The following is a 22,574-nucleotide window of genomic DNA, read 5'->3' as shown; positions in this document are numbered from 1 at the left end:
CAGGACACTCAGTCAAAATGCAGAGGTCAGTTCAGTAGGTCAAGGAAACTTCTGTGGTCTCAGATGTTCATACAGGGTGAGATGTTGAGTGGGATTTTACTGAGTGGTTTCACTGAGTCCTACAATTACAAGTAGCAGAGTCTTGGCTATGGTGACACAGCATCTCAACCACTGAACAAGGAAGACCTGAAGATGCATTAACTTGTATCTCCCCCTCAAAGAACTGCTTGTGATTCATAAGTAGGTCATCAAGCCAAGACTATTAGCATTCCCCAATTTTATTCATACTGCTGTAATTCATATGGTATCAGACAAATACTTCTTTACTCAGTCTTCCAACATACAGCACAGCCACTGACTTGTACCAGCTATGTTCATGTTAAACACACTTAAAAAACTATCAAGACTTGATGTGAAGACAATAGGACTTCAAAAACCATACTACTGCTCTAAAAAGTTGGTTTCAAATGTTAATTTTCCCATGCCATTAAAAATTTCAGATTCCTTCCGTAGTATGAATTTCTCAGGTATTAATACCTTTTTTTTTCCCTGCTTGCTTAAATATTCTTTTTAGTGTCTGATTTTTCCGTTCCTTAGATAAAACATTTTCATCATATTTTGTAGAAGGTAAAGAGGTTCAGCTTTATCCTTCCTGTTTGTCCAAATTAGGATTTTTTCCTAGGATTTTCTTCTAACCCAAGAAATCTTTTTCCTATGTTCTCTGCACTAATTCAGAATCGTATAAAAAAAGAATAAAATAACAACAGCTACTAATTCTGCATGAAGTATTTTAGCATCAGTCTCATGTATGCAGTATACTGGAGCAATTGTTGCTTCATGGACTATTTAACTACACTCAAGTAACAAAAGACTGAATTAACTGTTTTTGCTACTGCTCTCGATGGAAAACTCTTATCCAGTTGTCTGGTCCCTTTAACACTTAATCCTTCCAGATCTTCATGGGATATTGGTCAGATGTGGATGGATTCCTTTTGTTATGAATTAACTAACTTTTGTCATTACTAATCTCTGAAATTACTTCCAAACACAACAAATGTGCAAAATAACTTTAGGCAAGGCTAACCAGTGCAATAGGGGGTTGGATTCCATCCTGATTCAGTACATTGTACATCTGCTCTTTCACCATATCTGTATCCTTCATCACAGGCAAACTGTAGTTTTTCAGATTCCTTGTAAGACCCCTTTGGAGAATGTACGTATCCATGCAGAATTTTTGGCACATCACAGATAATATCTGAAATTGAGAAAGACAAAATCCATATATTTTAGTTTATTTTTATTTGCTGAGAATAATTGCCTATTGGAATAAAATTTAGGGTTTTTTTCATTTGACTTCACAAAAACATTTGCATTTGAAACTGTTTGAAACTTATTTGAGAACTCTTCAATGACCTGATTGTGGGTGCCAGGTAGAAAGTATGGTGTAGCAAAGCATCAGTAGCAAACTGGTTCATGAGACAGATTTCAGGGCTTTGCTTTGGATTTTAATGGATCTCATAATCAGTATATAAGGCAGGGGACATTCTAAAATAAGCAACTAGGCTAGCTGAAATTTAGGATTTTCCATTTTTCAGATTATTTCATTTCCTTGCAATTTCCAGCAAACCTAAAGCGCTCTCATAGCCAGTATACAATTAGTTAAATCATGGCATCAACAGGAAAAAAGAATTAAACTTTCTGGAAAACTGACACTAGAATGCTTCACTATCTATAAAAGAACCTCAGCATCCCCAGCTCCTTGCCAAACCTGGTAAGACCACTGAGATCTTGCAGTTTCCAAAAACTGCATTCATAAAGCCAGAAAATATTCAAGGCTTTGTTTCCTAGGCTACAGAGCAGGACATCAAAGAGTTCTCTTGGATTCCTTTGCTGGATTTACTTTGTATTTAGGATGAAATATAGCTCAGTGAAACTGTCATTGTTTAAGAAAATTCACTATATTCTGCAAATGTTACAAGCACATGTGTTTAATCCCACTTTCTGCTGTTCAAATTATAATAAATGAGGTTTCAAAGCAGAAAAATGGAGAGCTGAAATTGTGAATAAAAGGTACACGTATCTGATATCCTGACATGTACTCCGCTCTTCTAAACACACTGTACTCCGCTCTTCCTGCTCAGATAACATATAAATTATCTAAGAAACTTGATGGACTGAATATTTAACAGTGATTGTTACCATAAGCTTCCTGGGATTCATTCTTACATACTGACAGTCCAATCCCATACAATCTCTATTTGCAAAACAGGAGGAATAACCCCATCCACCAGTACAAGCTGTGGGTGGGGCAGGGTGGGGTCAACTGGCTGAAAAGTAGTTTTGCAGAAAAAATCTTGGCAGCACTGATGAACAAGTTGAACAGGGGTCAGCAACGTGCCTTTGCAGGAAACAAAGAAAACGGCGTCCTGGCCTCCATTGGGAAGAGTGTGGCTGGCAGGTCAAAAGAGGTGATCCTTCCCCTCTACTCAGCACTGGTCAGACCACATCTGAAGTGCTGTGTTCATGTCTGAGCTCCCCAATACAGGAAAGACATGGACATACTGGAGCAGGTCCAGTGAAGGGACATGAAGATAACTAAGGAATTGGAAAAACTGACAGATAAAGAGAGGCTTAGAGAGTCTAGAGAAAAGAAGGCTTGGGAAGGAGGGAGGATCTTATTAATGTGTATATGTATAAATTCCTGACTGTGGTGGGGCAGCAGAAGTAAAGATGATGGAGCCAGACCCTTCTCATTGGCACCCAGTGACAAGATGAGAAGCAATGGGCACGAATTAAAATACAGGAAATACCACTTAAACATAAGAAAAAACATTTTTACTTAAGAGTGGTCAAACACTGGAATGGGTTACCCAGAGAGGCTGTGGAGTCTCCATCCTTGGAGGTGTTCAAAAGCTGACTGGGCATGGTCTTCAGCAATTTGCCCTAGCTGACTGCTTTGAGGGACCTTCAGAGGTCCCTTCCAACCTCACCTATTCTGTGATTCTGTGGGTCTGTAAAAACTAAACATGAATTAACCTTCTAACTTGTCAAAACACATTAGTCTGAAGAAAGAAAAATCCGTCATGATTTCTTTCTATTTTATATACCCTAAGAACACGAGTGAATTAAAATCATGCTTATTTTTTAAACTTTCTTCACATAGATTCAAAATTGTTTGTAATTACTTTGGTTACATCAACATTGAAGTGATTGAATCTTCTGTAGACATATCAAAGCTAGTTTCAAAGAAATTGACTGCAGCCTGGCAAAACATACAGCTTGTAGTGAAAATGTGGAACAAACAGATGGTCCATTATGACCATATTAGCATCCAATATTCTCTGATTTCTCTTTCTTATCCTACTTCTTCTGCGTATATGCAATGGAGATTGTTTACAGACAAACTATGCTTAATTGTTGTGGAATAAAGTGAAAGCTTTGTAGTTTCCCATATGGTAACCAGTCCTTAGAAGTCTGTAAGAATAAAGGTTCTTAATTACAGATAATAAATAGTGTCCTTTTTACCTTGGCACTGAGGTACATCACTATTCCATTTTCCATCAGAAGAGCAAATTATTTCTTTAGATCCAACAAGCCTGTATTTTGCATTACATTCAAAATTTACAACCTGGCCAAAGGAATATTCTTGGCCTAGCTCAAATGCACCAGTCATAATTATTCTTCCGTGTTCCGGTGCTTGTACAGGTAAACACTTTGCCACTGGAAAATAAAACAAAACAAAACAAAAGGAAAGGAAAAGAACAGACATTTTGAGGTCTAGTCTCTAAAATAAATTGACACACACAAAAAGTTAAATACAGAAAACTCACTGTAATTTCCTTACACTTTTAAAAAATATACACTTTTGTTATGTATTCAGATACCATTTGCAACAGGTGTAATACAAAACCCTACACAAAAAGACAGACTGACATAGGAGGAAGCTTGTACATTGGCTCTCATCATCCTCTTCTCTGCCCTTGAAGGCTAAAGACAGAGCACCTGCTGAACAACATGACCTCCTGAGGTCTCGCTGAGTCTAAATTATCCTATGATCCTATGAATTCTATGGATGGTTAGATGAGCCTTGACTGACACATAGGGCCATTAAACTTTCTCAAAATAGGTTAATTTACTTTAGAGCTATGCCAAACTGAATTTGCTATAGACAAATATCTGGAAAAGTGCTGTGTTACAGACTGACTACAACAGTTCAGTTACTAACTAAAAATCTTAGCTAAGGATATCAGAACAATTATATCACAAGTATATCACTAAGTAAACAATGACAATGTCAGCCATGAATTTAGCCCTCTTGTATCTCCTAACTTTGTAACTGCAGAAAAAGGAAGAATTAACGTATGTCATCAGATATTTCTTATTAAGGGGAAAATGAATATCAAAGCTCACTCTTAAATGTTCACATAGATATGACTGAGCATGTACGAAAGTGGCTGGTGTTTTGCCTACCATAGCTCCCACTTCTCTCTGACAACATTCTCCATCTTATAAGCCATCTGCCTTTCCTATGCGCTCACATTCTATCATCTAGGTTCCTCACAATGAGGACATTATACAAATAGTTCCTTTCATAGGCAATCATCATATTTCAGTCTAATGAAAACGCCTCAATCATGAAAGAAAAATGTTATAAGGACTTTGAAATGGCAGTATCTTGGTGACATGTGACAAAAAATGTTGGAAACCATTGCTCTATACTGTGCAGACAGAGACCCCTATGCCTAAATTTGAGGACACTGAAAATCCAGTAAACTAAATGTGAAATATCTGAGATCAAGGAAATGTCAAAACACAGACAACAAACTCTAGACAAGAGAAAGATATCTACTTTTATTTGTGATTCTTTACTTAGAGACCCTTTCCTGGCATTAGACGCTTAAGCTACAGAGAAATTTCACCACTGCACACATATCTTAAAATAGACCAGTTAAAAATATCTTTGGGAAGAAAGGAAGCTTATTTTCATAATCATACAGGTTTGAAACTGGCAAAAAGGTTTCCAAAATCAGGGAAGTATCATCTGAGCCATCCAGTCTATTAAGTCTTGAGGTCTGGGTCTGTCTTGCTCTCATTCTTACTTACTGAAGTTCTTCCACAGTATGCTAATAGGGAGAAGACCTTATAACAAAATCTTAACGGCTAGGATATTCACAAGGGTGGAAGAGGAAACTAGCTAAAAACATACATGCTTCACAGACATCCAAAATGCCTCATCCCAGCTGTCTTCTGTAACCATGTTTTGCAGACATCTACTCTATCAGGGCCTTTAGGTGAGGCAGAGCTTTAAGCCAGTCTGGGGGTGACAAGACTCCGTTTTGTGAATGCTTTTTAACAAAAGCTTGAGTGCTTATTGGACTAAAATGGCTGAGCAGTCATTGTAAGAGTTTCACTGCTGCATAACTTGAATTTAAACATCTGTGAATTAATACTAGTAGAGAGATCACAGACTAGTTCTAGATAGTATCAGACAGACAAAAAGACAGTTTGATAAAAAATTAAATGTGAAACTCCATTTACCTTCACAGTGAGGGATGTCATTGCTCCATCCATCTGCCTGACACTCACGGTAATTTCTTTGGCTGAGCATCCGGTATCTTACCGAATAAAAAGTAAACAATGCTAAAATACAGTCTCGTTATGTGACAGAAACAGCAGTGCTGCTGTTTTTGAAGCAAAGGAAGTAGGTTTCATATGTTCTAGCACAGACTAACCAAAACGTGACAAAACCAAGTAGTTTTTTGGCCTGCAACTTCCCTATTTTGTTTCTTTTAATTGCATATGGCAAAAAATATGAAAAAAATCAGAAAGTAGGAAGTAATCAGTATGATGGCTTCTTCATTACAGAGATAGCAAGCTTTGGCTACATAACAAATAACCTAGGGGTAATTTACATAATCAATAGCAAGCAGAGTAAAACTCCTGTTGCCTGTGCTCTAGTATGACTGAAAGCCATGTGACAGCATCAAAATAGGACTTAATCGAAACCATATGTATCTCATGCTTTGATGAGTCAGGTTTGAGGGCAACATGGCCACAATGCCATGGCTTCTGCTTTGTCTGAAATGTAGTCAGAGGAAGTACAGCTAGTCTGAAATGACAGTAAAGAACTGTCTGAATTTAAAGGATTAAGAAGAATATTGATTTTGGAACTCTTTTGGTGGAACTCGGACTAGATTCCAGCAATACAAAGACTGCAAAAGCATGGCTAAGCCACTGTACCATGCTTATAGCTGATTTGCATTTCAAGAGGAAAGAATCCAGTCATAGGCATAGTTAACAGTTAACTAAGCACAATACTATATATTTGCCTTGCTGCAGTTTTCATAGAAGATGAACAGAAGAGGAAGAGAGAATAATTTCTTCCAAGCAGTCAGTGAAGACATGTTAGTGAGTCTACCAGAAATTCCCTCCTTCAAACATTTTTACAATACATTTTACTTCATAATGCACAAAAATTATTTAAGCAGGACTGATGAGTTGTGGTTCTGAATAGGAGACTCTGTATGGCCTAATGACTTCGCTACCATAACTGCATCATGACTGCCTACTGAGAGCACTGATTCCAGCATACAAAGCTGCATTTCCATCTGAATTGGCTGGCTGGTGGAGTCATGAGGCAGCTTTACAGACAGGTCACTATTTTTGTTTTCTACTCAGACAGCAATGATTTCAAGTTAGCTACAGTCTTACACATTTTAGACACTTTGGATGACAGCTTCAGGTGCATGAGTTCAGTTACTCCAATAGCACCAGATATGAGAAAGAGTTATCTTCAGTATTACTGTAATTGCAGAAATTTAAATTAAACAATAATCAAGCGTTAAATATTAGTAAGTTGCAGCTGCATTACAGACAACAAATCTATAACTGACACTTCTTTTAACATTAACACCTTGTGTTAACTCCCATATATTGAATTAAATAAGTATTACCCATCATTACATCTGTACTCAACTCTGGCACCAAACACAAATTCAGTTCCACTGGTAAGTTCAAAGGAACCAAACTCAGTATCTCCAGGATGTCCACAGGGCTTATCTGGTAAAAAAAAAGAAGAAGAAGAAAAAAAGAATTACTTACACCATACATAGGAATGTGAAAGCATGAAAGATAGCACTTTTCTAGTAATTAGTAGCGAGTATGGGCCTTTCAAAAATTAAAAAATGTTCAGCATTAGCTTGATTAACACTCCCTTTTTTTAATCACTTTTTTAATCACTATCTTCAATGAGAACATATTGGAGTAAGGATCTGCTGATTTAAAAAAAAAACCAAAACAACAAATTAGCAGGTTTTATTCCTTTAAAAAAGCTGAGCTTATCTTAAGTTTTATGACAAATTCAATGGCAGGATGTAACCTCAGCTTTTCATACAACTTGTGACATAAACTGGTCTAAAGCTTCCACTACAGAATCCATTCATGACTGGAAATGAAATTTCTTCAATCTGATGGGGATTGTGCTAAGTAAAGAGGGATGATCTAAGGCCACAGGAGTCTTTTGGTCCTCAGTCCTTTCTGCTCAAAGTTCCCCACAGGACTTTTCTTGTGGTCTGGCCCTGACTATTTGCCCTGGATTCCCAAAAGAAATGCAAAACTGAATGCACCATCACTCTCATTCATCTACTTTTGATGTTATAATACAGACTCCGAAATAAACTGCATACCTAAAACCTATTAGGCTGCCTCAGAAGAAATCTTTCCTGGTCACTGTCAACCTAGGCAATTTCATTTCTCGGAGTGTATCAACATCCCTGTTTTTTCCAAGGAAGAGGTGTTTGACTAGGCCCCAAACCTGCTCCAGTGTGATTCAGAGAAAACGGACAACCTCATGATCAGTTTTGCTGTCTAGTGTGGCCTACCCTGAAAAGGGAACGTGATGACTTAACCTGTGGCAGGCCATCCCTTTTCTCCTTCCACCTGCACCTTGCCAATGTCAGTATCTATTCACTGGGTGGCAGTATTTACAAAAGTATGTTACTAAAAAGCAACACCAAATTTTATATAATTTGAAAGATCCATGTTCACTGAGTAGTTATACAAATACATATAGAAACTGAGGTGACTAAATAAAAAATGTAAAAGAAACTAGTAACAGCTTTATTAATTCATTTTTACTCATGATTTGTATTCATCTCTGTTTGAATGACACCTGGGACTTAATTTTTATATTATCAAACCAAACATTTATATTCTACTAGTAAAAATTTTGTATGTTAGATATGTAAGAAAAAAAGCTCATGTGTCTAAAATTTCTTTGTGTTTAAAACTCACTTGTTACAGAAAAGAAGTATCTTCTGGCTAACAATAATAAAGTTCAATTTCTTCACTAATGAATTCTGTATGAGGGTGTGAGATACTTCTAAACTCTTAACACAGAATGCTAGAGATAATAAATAGTAGCTCTCATCCTAATCATGAATTTTCCCTCACAGATTAAAAGAGAAGGCAGAGAAAAATAATTTCCCACTTCCAGAAAATTATATCTTTCATAGAACTAGTTGAATACACTGAAAAAAAAGACAATACTGTCTTGCATTCAGAAGCGAGGTTAGTGCTTTATTCTGCTTAGACTGTAAATTTCATCTGCATTAGACTTTTTCTAAAATTTTGGAAGCAAGCTCCTAATAACCTGATAACTTAACATAAATCAGGTTAATAAGGCTAGCCTAGAGTATGATCTTCTCCTGTAAAGAAAAAAAATAATAATCCTTTGATCTGGAGAAAAGAAACTTCCAAAAATGTTTCCTTATGCATACATACTTCTTAGGATGATATTTTAAAGGATGCTGAAATAAGTAAGTTACAGGTAAAGACTCAATGGCAATTTCACATTGACATCACTGGCAAGGAGTGTGATCTGTCAGGTCAAATGTTTGCACATATTTTGCATAAATACTTACTTCTGCATTCTGCTCCTAACAGGTGTTGCCTCCATGCTCCATCAGTACACTCAAACACTATTCGTCCAAGTTTTATATATCCAGGCCGACATCTGTATGTTACTTGAGTACCATGTGGATAGGGAGGTTTGTCCCATCTTTCAGTAGGCACTTCTTTAACCCTCCTAGGAGGAGGTTCTTTACAAGCTAAAATTGTAAATAAAAATATTGGTGACTGAAGCACATGCTACAAACGCCAAAATAATTTTACAATAGAAAATGTATCAAGAAATCCTGAGGACATTTGTGATCAAACGAGCATATGTTTTCTATTTAATCATCACAAAATAGGAAACTGCCAAGAATCCACATTTTGTAGGAATATGAAGGGACATTTAGAAGAACATAAGAATAGTCAAGCAAGTGCCAAGAAACCACACGGTACAGTCATAATGCATGAAATAGATTTTAGTTACAAGGACTGAGACAAGGCTAGTGCCCTGGTTCTAACCACAGACATCTCTTACCCTTCCATCTGCAGGAGCTCCTCCATGCCTGTCCTTCCATTACCACAGAGAACAACTCTGTGCACTCTGTAGAGTTTCCTTTCAAACTATTTTCTTCTGTGGCCGCCACCATCCTTACTGACATTTAAGTTCATGTGTCATTTGATCAAGTTCCGTCAAGTCTCCCCTCACCTTTGCCTAAACTTTCTCTCCAGGCTGAGATCACCTGATATTCCAAAACTTACTTCCTCCTGTCCATGAGATTACTTCTTATGACAAGTTACTTATTACACAATGTAATTAATTCTGGGTATTCATTTCGACCTTTGTTAGCTTCAAAGCATTTTTACTCAATTTGGGGGGTGGATGGTGTTGTCTGATATTTATCATTAGCTCAACATTATACAGTCCTTCCCCAAAAGCTCCTTCCTGAGCTTTCTTCAGTGTCCATGAAATGTACAGCTAAGACCATACGAATTACAAGAAATAAGCCTGAATTAATTTTATTAAGAAGTTCCTCAGCATCTTGAGAATGAGAAAAATCAGACTAAAGGGGAAAGAAACAAAGGTTGGGAAGCTGTTAATGAAAGACTAAATGATCTTTGTTAAGAAACATTTTTTGTTGTTGTTTATAATAATTGACCTAATTTCAGTGATTAATTTTCTGTGCTTGGGTGACTGAAATGTACTTATTTTAAAGGCTGAAGCTTTATGCAGAGTAACAGACTCTGGACAGTCTAGCTAATTAGATGCAATGAAGTCTGTTTCACATCTGAACATGAAAAGTGAGAATTCATTAAGAATAAATAAAACAACCTCTGAGAAATGAAGCTTTGTAAAAGAAACAAAACCTCTGTATAGAAAATAAATAGGAGAAGAAATGTCCACCAGGGAAGGCAATTTCTTGGTGAGTAGATTCATTACACAGTAGAGAGCTGGCACAAAAGTCCTCTCACCACTAGTTTTAAGGCCACAGGTTTGAGAAAGCAGCAATACTCCCACTGAAGCTTTCCTATGGATTGGCCAGGTGCTGCCTGAAAGTGGGACTACAGGAAACATATTTAGTGATCTTTCATCATGCAAGGGATGTGGAGTTATGGCTTGCTGAACTAAACTGGGGAGATCACAAACACAGATTAAGCAGCTGTGATTTCTAATACAAAGTGAGCAGATTAAATACTCATTCTTCCACATCGAAGTGTGGAAAGTTAATTTTACTTTAGTTGTACAAAGACATACCCTTGAACACTCAGTCAGTGGAACACCAAGTTAGAGGCGTAATTCTAGAAAATTGTTTAAAAATCAGGAAAAAGGTTCATTACAAGAAAAAAACCTGTATAATTTTAAGTGTAGTTATGGCATTTTGAAAATATAAAGAAAAGAATGTTAATTGTGAGATGTAATAACTTTCTTTTGGCTGGCTTAAGTAGCCATAAGAAGTAGACAAGCTTTGAGGATACTGCCGAGTGCTAAAGGAAGAGTATGCCCACACGTTCACGTTTTTCCCAATACTTTAATAAGTATGCTCCCTCTTACGAATGATTACACCTGAGTAAAAATTATTGCTTCTGTCCACTAGAGGGTACTACCCTACTATCAAAAAAGGTAGTAGGGACATACTTTTCTTAGCAAGATTAAGACACATTCACTTTTTAACAACGTTTTTGCAAAATGCAGGAATAAGAGAAATGAACAAGATTCCTCTAGCTAGTTCTGTCTTTCAAATGTGTTAAAAATTGTTAGTTTACTCCAAAGAAGTTCTTTGTAATGGTGAGAAAAGGAATTTTTCTAATTCTACATATTTTTCATTAGAGACCGTTAAAATTAGTCCTTTCAGTTTGCAAGCTGAGAAAGCACACTCTGAATTCTATGATTTAAAAAATAGGCTATTTAGTACAGGGAGAGCTTCTCTGCTCTATTCCTCCCTTACTTCTGAGTTATATTTTTATTGTCTGTTGAGCAGAATAGGGCCTCTTAACTCCTCCTTGTTTACATTAAAAAATAAAAAAAGCACGAAAGATAATCTCCTGATAGTCTCTTCATCATTATTAAGACATGCTTCTTTCTGGGTTTTATTTCAACTCTCTCTGATTGTTCTTTACCAGTCCTGCCCTCATGTCAAACTATGTGTTACCATCAAGTGTCACAGTATGTATATGTATTTCTGACTACAGCTGATTATTCTTTTTTTTTAATGCAGTTTCTCAGTAGCTTGAGAAGAAGAAATCTGCTGACAGGATGTACTTCAAAACTATATTAATGACATCATGCACTCACCATGTGTACTCACAAAAATTGGGAGGGTTTTATTTTCATATTAGAAAGCATGCACTAAATGCATACCTTCAGATCCTTTAGTGACAGACCAGGAGAGCTGGAATTAATCATTTAGTACTTATATGTGACTCGACCTCAGTTAGAAATAGCTCAAGCTGCTTTCTTGCCATCAGTCATTATACTGGTAGCAAGTTCCATAAAGTCAAGCACAACCTACAAATTCAGGTGGAAGTATTTTTCAGCCCTTGCGCAAAACCCCAGCTCTCGAACAACTCACATAGACTTTCAATATTAAGCTTGAACTAAGAACCCTGCATGACCCATGGTAATAGTTGTCCCGGATAAATCAAATATTGCTACATTCACATTCCTTTGCAATCTCTCTGATCTAAAGAAAGCATTATGAAAAGGAAGTGCAAATTCAGGCAAACTTTCTTTCAAATTCCAGGAATTTCTGGACTACTTTGCAAACAAATTAGACTTCATTAGCTGCTTTGGAGCAGTATTTATTATAGGTATGTATAAAAAAGATAATACATTTCATTAATGCCCTGATTTTTCAATTTTTCAAAGTAAAAATCCTTAAGACTGTTTTGACTAATAAGGTCTTCATAATCTTCACCTAAAATTAAAATCAACCTGACCCGAGCAAAGACACACTAGCTCAAAAACACATACCACCCTTTCCACAACTGTCTATGTAAAGAAACCCAGACAGAAAGCAAAAGAATTAAATTACTAAACATACATTAAACAATATAAATACAATATCAAGAAAAATAAATTGAACAGAGAAGCAGAAAATATCAGAGGCTTCTGAAAAGATACCCAGAATACTAGCTACCTCTTTAAACATGTACAAAAGCATACCTGTATACATTTATCTCATTTATTGGATTTAAAGTCTGTCATTCAACAGATATTTTGTAAGCTTTTCAGTCAATTTAGTACTCATTCCTCTTTCTCAGATTATCGCACAGATTATTCCAGACAGAAAGAAATGCACATTTATTGAATATTTTCTACTTTAATCTACCAGCTGTTTACAGGTTTTAGATGTTAGAATAAGTAACAAACATAATTAATAACAAATGAGTTGTCTGGCTCTAGTTTAAAGGGATAGTAACCATTTAAAAAGTTGTGCAACAGATTAATAACAGCAGTAGTTATCCAAATAAATAGATGAAAAAATACCTATGACAGGATACTAAGTACTAAAGGTGCTAAATACTGCCAGAAGAAATCTCAGTTATTGTTGTCAGAAGTTCATTAAAATAGGCTACAATGCAAACATTTTATTTACATTTTTTTAGTAACTATCTTCACATACACTTTAAGAAAACATTTGGTTTGTTTTGGGGGTTTTTTTCACATTAAAGCTTACCTCTTTCTGCAGTACAATACATCCAACATAAGAGCAGAGCTGCATAGCCCAGGAATGACATCCTAGAGGTTCAGAAACTCAGCAAGCACATTTAGTAGCGTAGCCTACTTTTTTGATTACTTTGTGTTATTTCCACTCCTATTTTACTCACTAACTGCTCCAGGGACTGACCTTGCAAAGCATTTATACTCTGATTTCAGCAGTCACTTCCCCTAATCCTCTTGCAACACACACGTGTTTCTTTTTTTTTTTTTTCCCTCTCCAAACTTTGCTAAATGAATAAATAAATAAATGTCTGGCAATTTTGGTTGACACAGTCCTTCCCTGCTGTCTGCTTGTTTTTACATCATACCTCATTTTTTTCTTATTAATCCCTTCCATACTCAGATAAGCTTATTTCTTTTGATATCCAAAGGAAGTTGTACAAATAAATTATTTTGTGATTTCTTGTGTCTTATATGCTTATTTAAAAACCAGAAATTGACATTAAATGTGTGTAAAAATGAACTTCTGTACTATACACATATCATTCAAGATCTATGTTGACAACAATTGAAATAAAAAGCAGACAGAAATATAAAGTGATTTACTAACCCACTGGTTCTTGTATAAGATAACCAACTATACAGAGCAAAGGAAATGTACTTGGTCAAATACTTGATTAAATAAACCTAGATGATGTTGAAGCACTTGTTTCAGCATCACATGAGAAATTATAAGATGGAGAAGATATGAATGAATTGTAATGTGGATAATAAACTATCCAAAGAAAAATAATAAAGATTGTGCTAAAAGAAGAACTATATGGCAAACTGAGCTAAAAAACAGAGGAACTCCTCAGGGATTCATGTAAGCAACAGTCTTATTAATATTTTCTTTAAATGTCTTGGCTTTATAAGAGGTACACTCCAGTGGAAATGCAGATCATATGAAGAGAATTATTTGATACTGAGAATTAGGGAAAAAAATGTAAGAGTACAAAATGCTCTCAGGGGACGGACACAAAACAGCTGCACACCAGTTACCCCGTAGTGGTGATGTCTGACTGGCATGGCGTATACACAGATTGAACTTGTATATGCTCCCAAAAGACCACATAACATACCCTTAGAATCACTGGCTTAGTTAGCCTACTGATACAGGATAAAAAACAGTGTGTTTAGAGAACAGATTTCAAATCAAACCTGAATTCTAAAGCAGTTAAAACTTTTTTCTTCTCAAAATGTAGCTGGAATTAATTTTTTTTTCTTTTTTTTTTTTTTAACCTGGGCTGTGTTTTCAGTTACCAATTCTAAGGAATGGTCTTAGTGAAAACTGGCATTCAGCTGTTTTACCTACAAGAAATCTTCCAGACAGCATAACATCTCTTCCTTTCCCTCCCGCTTTCTCTTGCCAAATAACTCATATGTGGAGAATGAACTCCCACTCTCCTCCATGACCCTGTGATAATCGGTCTGCATCCACTTTGCAGTTACTGGTGCATACCTGATCAGTAGAAAGATATTTTTTGCACCTGCCTAAGTTGAGTTCTAAGAAACAGCTCCTCACAGAACTTCACTGACCAAATCTTTAATTCCTTTTGTTCTGTGGTAGAGAACTATCTGCTGCTGCGGACAGCAGTGCTCTAACTGCACCAAGACAGTCCCACTTGTCTTCTCTGCACCAATCTTATTGCATTACTGTACATGCATGCATTTACATGCTTCTGTACCAGTGGGCTGCTGGGTGCAAAAGCTAGTTTCATTGCAGTGGTGAGGAACTTAGGACGGTTTAACCTTCCCTGTTACAGCAGTGGTACTAGCTGCTTTTCAAATGTAGCAGTGACACTGCTGCTTTCCAATTCCTTAACCCCTGCGGGAAGCTCAGAGAGCAGGAAAAACATTGAGGCAGAGTGCTAGGAAGCACTCAGATTCCAACCCAGAGACAGTGGCTCAAACCAATTAGCTGTAAAAATCCATGCTGCATGCATGGGTTCTATAATTTCTCCAATTTTGTGTTGTATCCTCCGATGTCATGAAGCTCAAAGTGGTTCAGGATTTATCAAACTGCTTTTGGGTTATTAAACCACTTGCCAAATAATTACAGGCTTGAAACACAGTCAACGATACCTTCAGCTACAGCTGAACCAAAACTGGAACTGAATTGAAAATTTACCGTAAATTTCCTGACTGCTCTCTATGAACACAGGCAACGTTAGAACTATTTAAGCTAAAAGATAACATCAGCACACAAGAACAGATAGGTATAAACTTCCTATGAATAAATTTAAGCCGAAAATTAGAAGACTCACATAAGTAGTGAGGCTTTGAAGTAATCTTTGTATAGGCATAGTGTAGGCCTATACGAAGAAACCATCTTTGATCACAAAGCAAGGGACCAGACTTAGTCCTTTCCAGTCTTGTGTTTGTGATCTTCTTAAGTCATTGATTAAACTTACCCTAACCAAATGGAAATAAAATCAGGAGCTTAATCTTTCTTTCCTTCCTCACCTCTTCCATGGGCTATCAATTGATTCAAAACTAATGTCTTTAATCATGTCTGAGTTACTTTATCTCCAGCCTCTAACAAAACAGAGTGCATAGGCAAACCATGCCTCAGGACCTCTAAGGCAGGCAGAAGAAGTCATCTCTAGAGTACCCTTACCCATCTAAGTAGTTATGCAACCAAAGGCAGCTGGATTTTACCCATGAAGCAGAGCTATTGCTTTGAGAACTAGTGTGACTGCACTTAAATATTGCTGTGGGCACAGCCAGACAGCCAAAATATCACCACATATTCCCTGTACCAGCAAAACTGCATGTCAAGATATAGGATCATAGGAAAGTTCAGGTTGGAAGGGACCTCGGGAAGTTATCTTGTCCAAAACTCCCGCACAAAGTAGAGTCAGTCATGAGGTTACTCAAGTTTCTCAAGACTTTATTCATGCCCTACTCAATGTGGGGGCTTAACATCAAAATTCAGAGTGTTTGTTCAAACCTGAATAACTTTGGGAATGGTGTTTGGAAGTCATTTTGTGTTAGGAAGACAGATCTGAGGAAGTCAGTGTCTTCCAGTAGAAAACTAGTGATGACTAGTAATAGGAGCTTAATTAGTCAATGCTGGAATAGCACCTCTGACCAGTATAATTTCAGCTTGTTCTAACAGCATGCTTGCTGTCACACTTGAGTTTAATGATATCATTAGAACCTTCAGAATTCTAGAACCAGTCACTGTTTTGCCCAAAAATCTTCACGAAAGCGTCGTATCCCACTATATTAATAGTGAGTTTATCTTTTCATTGTCAACAGTTGTCTCTCCTCCCACTGGCAGACAACTTCTCTAACTCACAATGACATTACACATCACGTAATATCTACAGTTACAACCTAATGGTGTGACAGGGAAAAACTGCACAGTTGACTTAGTTTAAACCAAATTACAATCAAACTGGTTTATTGATTTATTAATAGCACATAATTAACTGACAATCAGTGAACCATACATTCAGGTTCAGTATCAGCAATACAACAGATAAGACACTGTTAATAGACAAAATGCTAATAAATACCTAACAAATTTCTAAATTACCTTTCTTCACTAATCCCCCAAAGTTCTAACCATGCACACAAAGTTGTGCACCCACCCACCCATGGTTATACACACAGTCCCCCTCTCACACATACCTTCTGTAGGAGATGTGAGTGCTTAATATGTACCTGTGCTGCGCCTTACAACCTGCTGATGCAAACACTGGGGAGAAAGCACCACACAAGGTGACATACGCACACCCAGTTAGTCCTTGCACGTTGCACCCTGCACGGTCACTGCCCCAGCTGGATGCAGGCTGCTGGCAGAGGCAGACAGGGACGATGCTCTGCCGGGCCCAGACAGAGGTTTTGATGCCCATGGGTGAACAATACAACAGCGTCAAACCAAACTCTTTTGACTGCTTGCTCTGTTCCTACTGTTCTCTCTATTGTTACAAAGTTTCATTTGTCCCTTATACTTCTTTCCAAACTGGCACCAGCCTTGTTTCAAAACTCACTCTGTAACTCCCTGGTTACTCTTTAATCTGGCTGATGGTCCTCATGTCCTTTAATATGATCAGCTGTGGCATATGCATTCTCAGACAGTTTTGGATGCTTGAACTCACATTCCTATCTTAACACCTGCTGTTGTTCCGGCCATTTTACCAAGGATGGGCCATGTGAGCACCCTTGCAAACAGAAAAACAATATTAGGAATTCTTTGAATATTCCTTCAGGTTCTTCTAATGCAAATTAGATAACAGCATGTGTTTAGGCAGGGTTTTGCAGCAACAACAGGAGACATATCATGTCCAATTCTAAAAGTATTTTGTACCACACTTCTGATTACTCTTGTTTAAATACCAGCTCATTCTCTTGCCTTGGTGCTCTGTACTCAAAAACAAAGTCAAAATTACTTGAAAAGGTGTTCTTTGCAAAAAAAGATGCTCTCCCATATAAAAGCAGCTGTCAGTATCTCTAGTTTTAAATTAAATCCTCCTACTTGCAGCCAAGCGGAGATTTACTGGAAGGCATTTCAGAGGTTATCACCATTTCCCACCAGCTTGCTCTCTCCCCTGCTGCAGTGCTACTATTTCTCTTGTTCCTACAGTTTCTTTCCAGGTCACCACAGATGTCAGAGGACTGTGGTGCACCAGGACCACAGGTAGCCCTGAAGTGGATGCTGTTCCTTTTCGGATTTGTGGTATGATGGTTTAGCATATAAGAATACAAAGATAAGGTCATATTGTGTGCCCTGTGTCTGAAACAGCCTTATAAGGATCGTGCTTGCAGTACAGAGTCATGCTCACCGGGCTATGCAAAACATGCCCCCTACCTACCAAGATTTCAGTTTAATTAGACACATGACAAAACCACCTCCAATTTTTTTTAATCCTTTCAGAGGAATTATCAAATTGGAAATGCCTCACATTTCTCCTTCTGCCCTAGCTTTGCAGCTTTACAGTGACCTAAAACTCTGTTCTCAGTTTGGGCTATTTCAGTCTGTTACTGTTTCTGAATCACTATCAAACCTTTTGCGCCAGCAGAACAGTCTGCTACTGCACAGCCATTTAAAAAATAGGCACCAAGTGAAAAGCCAGGAGGACTTCAAGAACATTTTTTCCCTGAAGATTAAATAATTCCAAACATTGGAGCATTGTACTCTGGAAGGTGTATCAGACAGTAAAATAAAGAGATATGCAAAATAAAAATGCAAAATACACAATAAAAAGTAAATAGGATCATTAAAGATTTAAAGATATGTAAGAATAGCAAGATTTGTTTAGAAGTAAATATTTCTTTTGGAAAAGACACATGGAGCAGTCTGGAGCTTGTGCTGCTGCTTCTAGAAAATTATGATTACCAGGTTTTTTTAAGTTTCATTATGTATTAGTAGTATTCCCCCAATGGCTGTCCTTTCTTAAAGGACATTTAAAACTATCATCAGCTACTCCTGTTACCACTCCAGTGCACAACACAGCTACCTAGCAAAGAGGTGACATAAGCATTTCTTTCTGCAGAAACACTGCAGAAACTTACTGGACAACATAATTATTATTTATGCTATGGTAGTATTCAGACCCCACCCCCAGACTGTACTGTAAAATTCAGAATGAACCACAAACAGGCCTCATCCCTAACAGGCAAGAATCTAGTAAGACATAACAAATGTACATTTAAACGAACAAACAAAAAAAGGGACAAAACAGATATGCTCATGTTGACCTAACTCACTAGCAAGTTCTTTTTGAGAAAAGGATGTGAAAGAGAAGAGTGGCATTGCAGTGGCAATTCCTTTGCAGCAAGGGAGAAGTAAGAAAATGATGATGTTTAATGAGTGGGAACAGAGAGCATTAGGGAAAGATGCAAGACAGAAGTAATCATCTGAATAGGAAATGGCACAAAAGAATAACGCAAAGTCCAGGCAGCCCTTTGAATTGAAATGGAAATAAGTAGCTGGCCTTTGATCTAACAGATATGGTGTTATGGTCACAAAAATGGGGAGGGTAAAAAAGGCTGCCCTTACCCAAGCAGTAACTGACATACAAAATGATGGGTCTAAGAAGAAATGTATGTTAGATATACAAAATAAATGTGCAAGAACTAGATATTGTGGATGCAAGGATCTAAAATTACAGTCTTAAAGTACTGTGGGCCCTATAAATGTTGCACTGCTCAGCAACATCCCTTTGCTGTCCATCAACCTCAAGAAGCACAAGCAGTGGCTAAAGGTAAAATGGAAGGCTATAATCAACACTTAAAGATTATTTTGCCCTCTTGCAACTCAATAGGAACCCACTTAGGCATCCTGGCCTGAGCTATGTCCATTACTAAGTATTATTAGTATACAGTGGTGATATAGATGCTTTTTAGACATATATTTTTAAAAGTCAAAATTGCAGTCAATGAAGCTTAAATGCTTAAATCCATTACGGCATCCTCTAGATAACCATTTCACACTGGTGTAGTTTTTAATCATATACGCCACATCACTAAATAACAGTTCTGTATCATGGCAGGCAAAGAGGGAGAGTCCTCAAAATACACCTCACTAGTTTTTGCTGTTGGTTTGATTTAGCCTCTCAGATCCATTCAGATTGCAGGATGCTGTCACTCTCAGTCCAGCACACCTAACTTCAGTCCTATAAGGCATCTATGTCCTGTACTTCGGGTTTGAGATTGCTTTTGGAGTTGATGGTCTGAAAGCCAGGAAAAAGAAAAAAGATACTAACATCTTTCTTAAAAAAATAAAAAAATGTTGTTTTCTAACTGAGGAGTATACCTTTTTCAATGCTTAAACTCTGTTTTCTGAGATAAACAATATTTATCAGCAAGGCCTCTTCATTTCAGAATTTCATCTAGGCACATTTTAACAGATAATGTCATTAAGCTTTTTTTTTCTACAGAAGACTCCACCTTTGCAGACTATTTTGGAAGTGAAATTGCAGGTGGGAAAAAGTCTCAAAACGAGCTCGAGTTTTATTCATTTACTTTTCAGTCAATCAGTTTTTCAGCCACCTAACCTTTTACTAATACCAACAGACAAATAGCAGAAAGCATGTAAACTTTGCAAAGAACACTTACTGCTTTTCACTGCAGCCTAGACTACTTGTTACGGTAAGTGTCTTGTGTATGTCTGCTTAGTGAGTTAACTGAATCCCATTCGACAATGTTAAGACTATCTTCCTTGAAAGGACAATAAGTACAAGTTACTCACATTGCAGAACTGTTTAAAAGGACTTAGTGTGCATTCGCTTCATAAATGCCTCATCCTTCTTCGCCTTTTGTTTTAAAAGTTTGTGGCTGGGGTAAGAAGGAGCGCTGGTAAAGACAATCTCATAACGTTATTTAGGAGAATAAAAACAATAGTTAGGATGATAAGCTTATCAGCTGTGGAAGACAACTCTCTGAGTCATGGTATACAACTGAAAAGCAATGGAGGGAACAGGAGTAAGAACTGTGTCTGGTAGGACTATTTCAGCACCACAATGCAGAGATCCATCAACACTTCAAGAGGGTGAAATTCACCAGTTTATCACGGGTGAGATTCTTCTCTAACTCCTTGCAGTCAGGTTTGGCTTTGATTTACCTGAATAATTTTGGGTATCAATACCAACAGTAAAGAATGTCCCAGTGAGTGTCAATAATGAAATTTATTAATAATAAAGAAAACCTTACAAGCTTTTTGAGGAAAATATAAAAAACTAACCCAATAATCTGATTTACTTTATCACAGTAGAATGCTTAATTCAGATTTAGATAGAGGGGCAGAACATCTTGTATTAAGAACAGTATTAATAACCTATGTATACCTCCGTATACACTGCAACTGTTCAGAAAGTCCAGAAGCCATTTGCATTGTGCCAGCCTGTTTTACCTATATGCCATCAAAAATATAAGTAACCTAAAAAAGAAACCTAAATACTTTTTTTGTTCTTTCTGTAACTCAGTATGATAGAAGATTTATATCCAATCACTAGCAATAAACCCAGTAACACAGTTCTTAACCCTCCTCTCTCTCCCGAACTTCAGAGTTAAGTACTTGGAAAGAGTTACTCACCTGTATCTAGCCAGGTTAAAGGGGAAAAAAAAAAAAAAAAAGAGATTCATTAAAGTCTATTTTCAGCCCCCAAGTCAGGGCTACAGATGCTTCTGACACTTCTCAGGGCCAGAATCACCCCAAGAGTATAAACCTACATTTGTTCCTTGAAAGAACTGAGTGTGGCTCACAGCTTTTCTTTTAACACTCAAACACGGCAGAAGGAATGCCTAGCTTGAGCATAGCGACCCAGTACCATAGATCACGTATAACAGCATCTGTCTCCAAGCAGATGATTCAGTGTCTCCTCAGCTTGAAGACATAGGTGTTTTGAGTTGCTAATCAAAATATTAGAATTAGCTAACTAAAATCATGTCTCTCTCCAATTTTATGTACTTAGAGCTTTTCAGAGTGACCAGGCCTCACACTGCCAGACATGTAAAAACACAGCTAATTTTATATTGCAAAGAGTTTATATTACTTAGGAGCACAAAATTAAGCTTCTGTATAAATTGCATGACTATAGTCTCGGTTATGAGTTTGCTTTCTGTTAGCTCTGCTCTACTATTTACCAGGTTGCTAGTTTACCAGTCAGCTATTACCATTCTGAAATGTATTTCCATGGTAGAAAAAGTGCAAAAGCGTCTACTGCTACTTAGCTCCTCAAGTATGAAAACAAATGTTAAATTAATCAAGTAAGGTGGAAAAATTAATGAGGCTGCTAGAAGATAAAGTAGAAACACCATTAATTTCCCAACTGATCTATGATTCATAGACTTCAGAAAAGGACTACAGTTAGCCTAACTACTTTACTTTTATAACAAACTATTGTAATACACAGGCTCAACCCCTCCTCAAGCTTTGGCAAGATGGAAAGATACCTAAGCAGAGAGAGGAAACAAGGTTTTCTTAGAAGAGACAGCCTGTTCAACTGGAGAAGCAGCTGAGAAAGAAAAAATTGGCTGCATGTAACAAATACTAAAGAAAAAAGATTCTGCACTTTTTTTTTTTTTTAATTAGACATTTAGAGAAGTCTGACCTCAGAACATAGCATGGTAAGACTGGCAAGAATGTGGCAGTGGGTAATTCGCCATTTTATTTATTTCCTGTATCAGCCAAAGCAAAGACTGAGTTACCTTTGAACTCTTGCCACATATGTGCACCTGTTTGGCTTCATCTAACAAGCCTTTCTGAGAACACAGCAAACTGTGGAAAAGGGTAAGCATCATACTGCAGTGATCCCAGCATTTTACAGGACCTGGGATACAACATTGCATTCCCTAAAGAAACAGCAATCAGAGAAGCTATGCTTAAGAACTCTGCTTAAGAACTCTGTACTAAAGAAGCAAGGAAAGACGCATTGTCTGTAACAAGAGCAGAGATAATCCGAGTCCTGAATTGGACTACCTGTTAGTTACCTGTAGAAATCTTTCCATCACAGCATGAAGCTCAGAGCTGGAT

General features: G+C 37.2%; 1 protein-coding gene across 1 annotated transcript in view; it reads right to left on the bottom strand.

The window, feature by feature from the left end:
• The window catches only part of CFH (complement factor H), a 36,791-nt gene extending 23,547 nt beyond the window's left edge, over positions 1-13,244 (bottom strand). Inside the window, exons 1-6 of the mRNA XM_075508159.1 lie at positions 13,068-13,244; positions 8,922-9,107; positions 6,954-7,059; positions 5,539-5,615; positions 3,526-3,720; positions 1,085-1,255 (exon numbers count right to left, since the gene is read on the bottom strand). Of these exons, the coding sequence (XP_075364274.1) occupies positions 1,085-1,255; positions 3,526-3,720; positions 5,539-5,615; positions 6,954-7,059; positions 8,922-9,107; positions 13,068-13,128 (796 nt within the window). The 5' untranslated portion in view covers positions 13,129-13,244. The remainder of the gene's footprint in view (positions 1-1,084; positions 1,256-3,525; positions 3,721-5,538; positions 5,616-6,953; positions 7,060-8,921; positions 9,108-13,067) is intronic.
• Positions 13,245-22,574: the final 9,330 nt, after the last annotated feature.

The sequence above is a fragment of the Mycteria americana genome, chromosome 7 (assembly GCF_035582795.1).
Source record: "Mycteria americana isolate JAX WOST 10 ecotype Jacksonville Zoo and Gardens chromosome 7, USCA_MyAme_1.0, whole genome shotgun sequence".
Classification (NCBI taxonomy): domain Eukaryota; kingdom Metazoa; phylum Chordata; class Aves; order Ciconiiformes; family Ciconiidae; genus Mycteria; species Mycteria americana.
This window is presented reverse-complemented; position numbering and strand designations above follow the sequence as displayed.